Source organism: Colobus angolensis, unplaced genomic scaffold (assembly GCF_000951035.1).
Source record: "Colobus angolensis palliatus isolate OR3802 unplaced genomic scaffold, Cang.pa_1.0 Scaffold37, whole genome shotgun sequence".
Lineage (NCBI taxonomy): Eukaryota > Metazoa > Chordata > Mammalia > Primates > Cercopithecidae > Colobus > Colobus angolensis.
Genome location: NW_012117043.1, coordinates 3,876,049 through 3,881,533, shown reverse-complemented (window position 1 = coordinate 3,881,533; position 5,485 = coordinate 3,876,049). Strand labels below are relative to the sequence as shown.

General features: G+C 47.0%; 2 protein-coding genes across 6 annotated transcripts in view; one reads left to right on the top strand and one right to left on the bottom strand.

The window, feature by feature from the left end:
* Positions 1–3,362, bottom strand: part of TUBD1 (tubulin, delta 1) — a 47,767-nt gene extending 44,405 nt beyond the window's left edge. The window contains exons 1-2 of one of the 2 annotated variants that reach the window (XM_011953664.1): positions 3,116–3,362; positions 583–793 (exon numbers count right to left, since the gene is read on the bottom strand). In XM_011953664.1, the coding sequence (XP_011809054.1) occupies positions 583–754 (172 nt within the window). In that variant the 5' untranslated portion in view covers positions 755–793; positions 3,116–3,362. The remainder of the gene's footprint in view (positions 1–582; positions 794–3,115) is intronic. The other variant, XM_011953665.1, reaches the window with a different exon arrangement.
* A 99-nt stretch (positions 3,363–3,461) lies between these two features.
* RPS6KB1 (ribosomal protein S6 kinase, 70kDa, polypeptide 1) overlaps positions 3,462–5,485 on the top strand; it is a 68,042-nt gene continuing 66,018 nt past the window's right edge. For 3 of the 4 annotated variants that reach the window (XM_011953663.1, XM_011953661.1, XM_011953660.1), the window contains exon 1: positions 3,462–3,741. In XM_011953663.1, the coding sequence (XP_011809053.1) occupies positions 3,601–3,741 (141 nt within the window). In that variant the 5' untranslated portion in view covers positions 3,462–3,600. Of the gene's footprint in view, positions 3,742–4,210; positions 4,340–5,485 lie in introns of all 4 variants that reach the window. The other variant, XM_011953662.1, reaches the window with a different exon arrangement.

The window sequence follows — 5,485 nt, the reverse complement described above, 5'->3', positions numbered from 1 at the left end:
TATAGTGAACCAAGATCACACCACTGCACTCCAGCCTGGGTGACAGAGCGAGACTCTCTCAAAAAAAAAAAGAGAGAGAGAGAGAAAAGAAGAAAGAGCCAGGCATGGTGGCATGCACCTGTACTCCAACCTGGGTAACATAGTGTAGCAAGAACCTGTCTCTACAAGAAAAAGAAAAAAAGAAAAGAAAAACAATAATTGAATCTGGTGATTCGGAGGTCACTGGAAACCTTTTTTAGAGCAGCTTCAATGGTGCTATGAGGCAGAAGCAGGATCACAGGTGATTAAGCAGGGTCCTCTTTTGAGAATCTTAGATGAAAGGCAAAGAGATAACAAGGGAGACGAAAGCTATAGTCAAGAGATGAGTTTTGTTTCGTTGGTTTTAAATTGGTGAGATCTGAGCATGTGGAAGGGAAAATGCCACTGGAAAAGCAAAGATTATTAACATAGAAATGAAAAGCAAAAACAAAGTCATTCCCTAGTGAGATGGGAAGGAATGGGGTTTGAAAACCATGTGGAAGGCCTGGCTTTGAAGGGGTTGGTTCTATCAGAGTAAAGGAGAGGACTGTGGGCCACACCTACCTCCATTCTCCTCCTCACTGAAGAATCTCTCTTTGCAAGATGCTTGATATGCCTCATTCTCTCTCTTACAGCAGAGTCCGTGAGAACTGTGTGAGTCTCTAAGCAAAGCATCAAAAACTTCAAAACCAATCTGATTGCCACACTGACCAAGTTGCACTGTTACAATTGACATGCTGAGCCACAAACTAGGTGTATTACCTCTAAAAACAACCTGTAATCGAAAAAAAATAGGCTTTGAGAACTACTACATTACTAATAAGAACAAATAAAATGCCATATGTGTTAATTATGTATCAGTAAAAAGTCTTTTTTTTTTTTTTCCCCTGAGACGGAGTCTTGCTTTGTCGCCCAGGCTAGAGTGCAGTGGCACACTCTCGGTTCACTGCAACCTCCGCCTCCCAGATTCAAGCGATTCTCCTGCCTCAGCCTCCTGAGTAGCTGGGATTACAGGCACGTGCCCCCATGCCTGGCTAATTTTTGTATTCTTTTTTTTTTTTTTTTTTTTTGAGACGGAGTCTCGCTCTGTCGCCCGGGCTGGAGTGCAGTGGCCGGATCTCAGCTCACTGCAAGCTCCGCCTTCCAGGTTTACGCCATTCTCCTGCCTCAGCCTCCCGAGTAGCTGGGACTACAGGCGCCCGCCACCTCGCCCGGCTAGTTTTTTGTATTTTTTAGTAGAGACGGGGTTTCGTCGTGTTAGCCAGGATGGTCTCGATCTCCTGACCTCGTGATCCGCCCGTCTCGGCCTCCCAAAGTGCTGGGATTACAGGCTTGAGCCACCGCGCCCGGCCAATTTTTGTATTCTTAGTAGAGACGGGGTTTCCCCATGTTGGCCAGGTTGGTCTTGAACTCTTGACCTTGTGATCTGCCCACCTCGGCCTCCCAAAGTGCTGGGATTACAGGCGTGAGCCACCGCACCCGGCCCAAAAAGTCATTTTAAAATGCCACATACATATATAATGTTGGAGATGGAACAGCTGCATTGTCTAAGTAGCCAGTCATTCAAGGAAGTTATCTTACTCTCTATATGGTTTTGGAATTTGTGATTTACTGTACATGAATCCATTCATACACAGCTCAATAGTTTCCAAAATCTGATTTATACTCAACTTTTTCCTAAACATACATTTAAAAGAAAACATTCTCCTCAGTTGAGGTGTGATAAAAGAAAAAAAGAGGCTGGGTGCCATGGCTCACACCTGTAATGCTAGCATTTTGGGAGGCTGAGTTGGGAGGATCACGTTAGCCTGGCTGTTCTAGACCTGGTCAACATGGCAAAACCCTGTTTGTACAAAAAATACAAACATTAGCTGGGCGCGGTGGTGTGCGGCTGCAGTCCAAGCTACTCAGGAGGCTGAGGTGGGAGGATCACCTGAGCCTGGGAGGTCAAGGCTGCAGTGAGCCAAGATGTTGCCACTGCACTCCAGCCTGGGTGACAGAGTGACATCTTCCTGTCTCAAAAAAAAAAAAAATTAAAATTAAAAAATAAAAATAAAAACAAGACAAAACAAATGCCGATTGAAGAAATTAGTAGTACCACCCTTCACACCACAAGAACATGTAGAATGCAGAAGTGAGCTCAACATTGCACATTCAATTAACATTAATTTTCTCTCTTCTAAATATGACTTACGCTTTCTCCACTAGTCTAGCCTGGTAACTTTAGTAAAACCTGTAAGAAAGATTTTGTGTTTAGCTCAGGTAGGACAGCAAGAAAGATGGAGCTTGGAGAAAGAAAACCATATGAAATATTAACTGGGCGCAATGGCTTATGCCCGTAATCCCAGTACTTTGGGAGGTCGAGGCGGGAGGATCACTTGAGCCCAGGGATTCCAGACCAGCCTGGGCAACATAGCGAGACCCTGTCTCCTTTTAAAAAAGAAAGAAAGGCCAGGCGCGGTGGCTCAAGCCTGTAATCCCAGCACTTTGGGAGGCCGAGACGGGCGGATCACGAGGTCAGGAGATCGAGACCATCCTGGCTAACACAGTGAAACCCCGTCTCTACTAAAAAATACAAAAAACTAGCCGGGCGAGGTGGCGAGCACCTGTAGTCCCAGCCACTGGGGAGGCTGAGGCAGGAGAATGGCGTGAACCCGGGAGGCGGAGCTTGCAGTGAGCTGAGATCCAGCCACAGCACTCCAGCCTGGGTGACAGAGCAAGACTCCGTCTCAAAAAAAAAAATAAATAAATAAAAATAAATAAATAAAATAAAAATAAAAAAGCAAGAAAGCAAAAGAAATATTAGAGCAGGTCCTCATTATTTTTATCTAGGAAAATAGATAATTTTTGATAAAGACTTCACATCAGGTCTATACAACACTGGAAATGAGCCGTGGGTTGTGAGACAGACTCTGTGCTTAAAATGTCAAACGGCAAAGTAGGTATTTTATTATCCTCATTTTACAGATAAGGAAACTGAGGCTCTGAAAGGTTACTGACTTTTCCAAGGCCACGCCACAGAACTAGTAAACAGCAAAGCCAAAAGTCTCCCGTTCCCCACGGGCCCCAGGAGTGCCCCACACGTAACACGACTCACCGCCAGACGCGGACAAGCACTTCTGTCCCGTTCAAACTTCAGACCAACCTACTCACCATACGCATGCTCACTTTCAACAGGAAACACCTGAGAACGAATGCGCATGTTCCATAAACGGAGAGTTTTTGTTGTGTATATATTTTTTCCTATTCAGAAAGATTAATTACGCATGTTCAATTTCAATTTACGAACTTCAGATATGGTACGCATGCTCAGTGTCCAACGAACGCTTTAGCTGACAATGCGCGTGCTCTAGTCTCCAAGCGCGGCTTCGGCTGGTGTTTTGCGCATGTTTCTGCCAGCACCTGGACCCTGGCGATATTTCTGCGCATGTCCACTGCCCACAGTTTGGCTTCACGGAACCCTGTACGCATGCTCCTGCGCTGAACTTTAGGAGCCAGTCTAGGGCCTAGGCGCAGACGCACTGAGCCTAAGCAGCCGGTGATGGCGGCAGCGGCGGTGGTGGCTGCGGCGGGTCCGGGCCCATGAGGCGACGAAGGAGGCGGGACGGCTTTTACCCAGCGCCAGACTTCCGAGACAGGGAAGCTGAGGACATGGCAGGAGTGTTTGACATAGACCTGGACCAGCCAGAGGACGCGGGCTCAGAGGATGAGCTGGAGGAGGGGGTGAGGCCCGGGTCCCCGGGGGCCCGAGGTGACAGGGCCGGGGTGGCGGCGCGGGCGCAGGAAGCGCGGTGTGTCCTAGAGCGTGGAGACTCAGGGGGGCTGCTGAGGAGCTGAGGGTCGCGCGGCCCGAGACAGGGGAGCGGGCGGGGCGGACATGGCCCTAGGTGTGAGGCCTCTGCGGGGCTCGCAGGTGCAGGTCGCACCCTTAGCCCCAGGTCAGCGCAGCCCCGAACAGTCTGAAGGGGGAAAGAGAACGGACGCGTGGTCGATTCCTCGAGCTGCTGGACTTGAGTGTGGCGCGGCGCGCGTGGCGTGAGCGTGTGTTGGGGAGACGGGGGCTGCGCTTGCTGGGTGTCCCGTAAGTGCAGGTGAAGTGTGGAGGGTTTCCCTTCGAGTCTAGAATTTCAAGTATTAAATCTTCAGACCTCCCACAACCACCTCTCTTCTCGGCCTGTCGCTTCTCTCCTAGGAAGCGCTCAGCTGTTAGAAGTGACAGCTGAAAACTTCTGTCGGGAGTAGCACTGCCGCTGCTGTTACAGCCACCAGGAGTTTTATTTCGGGAGCAAGGGGGCTCTGCTGCATCTTCCAATCTTCCAGGGTTTGTTTGTTTGCTTTTTTTTTTAAAACCCCCTTCCGTGTGACTTTTTAAAATAAGCATTTATGAGGACACACGGCACTTGTAAACCTTTCCCCAAGTTGAAGATGTCTATATTTTTTTCAGAATAATTAATGTAATTTTGGGGTGAAAAAAAAAAACAGTGTTGACAGCCTTGATTTAGCTTGCCAGAAATAAGTTGCCTGAACAGAGACTTGTGAATGGTGGTATGAGGGCTTTCCTTGCTGTAATTTAGGGTACTAAATTTAGAATTGTATTTCCTAATGCATAGCTTGCTTTTACCTTGGCTGGCTTAGTAGTTTGTTAATCTTTATGGAATATCTTTTTTTTTCCCTAGATACATTTATCAAAAAATGACAAATTGCACTTGAAGTTCAAAAATGTTGTCATACTAAACCACTGATCCTGGACCAACTGATCATCAGTTGATAACCTCTTGGTAGTTTAGCATCTAAATTCCAATGTCTAGTTGAATACATGGGTTAATGACTGATGTCAGATGTTTGCTCTAATTACATAGGGGCTTCCTTTCCCTTGCCTCACCCTCGGTTTTTTCCTCTGACGCCTGCCCTACTGTTGACAAAAGATTGAGATGGTATATATAAAGAACTTTGAACACTTTAAGAAACTAAGTGGCCTAAAATAATACTGTTCTTTATGTTTGTTTGTTTGTTTTGTTTTGTTTTGTTTTGAGACTGGGTCTCACTCTATTGCCCAAGCTGGAATGCAATGGTGCGATCTCAGCTCACTGCAATCCCAGCCTCCCGGGTTCAAGCGATTGTCATGCCTCAGCCTCCCCAGTAGCTGGGATTACAGGCACGCGCCACCACGCCTGGCTAATTTTTGTATTTTTAGTAGAAATGGGGTTTCACCGTATTGGTCAGGCTGGTCTTGAACTCCTGACCCCAAATGATCCACCAGCCTTGACCTCCCAAAATGCTGGGATTATAGGTGTAAATCACTGTACCTGGCCAATACTGTTCTTTTCATAATCAAATGAGACTAAATCAAAATCACATGGTTTAGAAAGTGGATATTGAGGTGTGCGCTTTTTCTTTTCTTTCTTTCTTTTTTTTTTGAGACAGTCTTGCTCTGTCACCCAGGCTGGAGTGCAGTGGCGTGATCTCG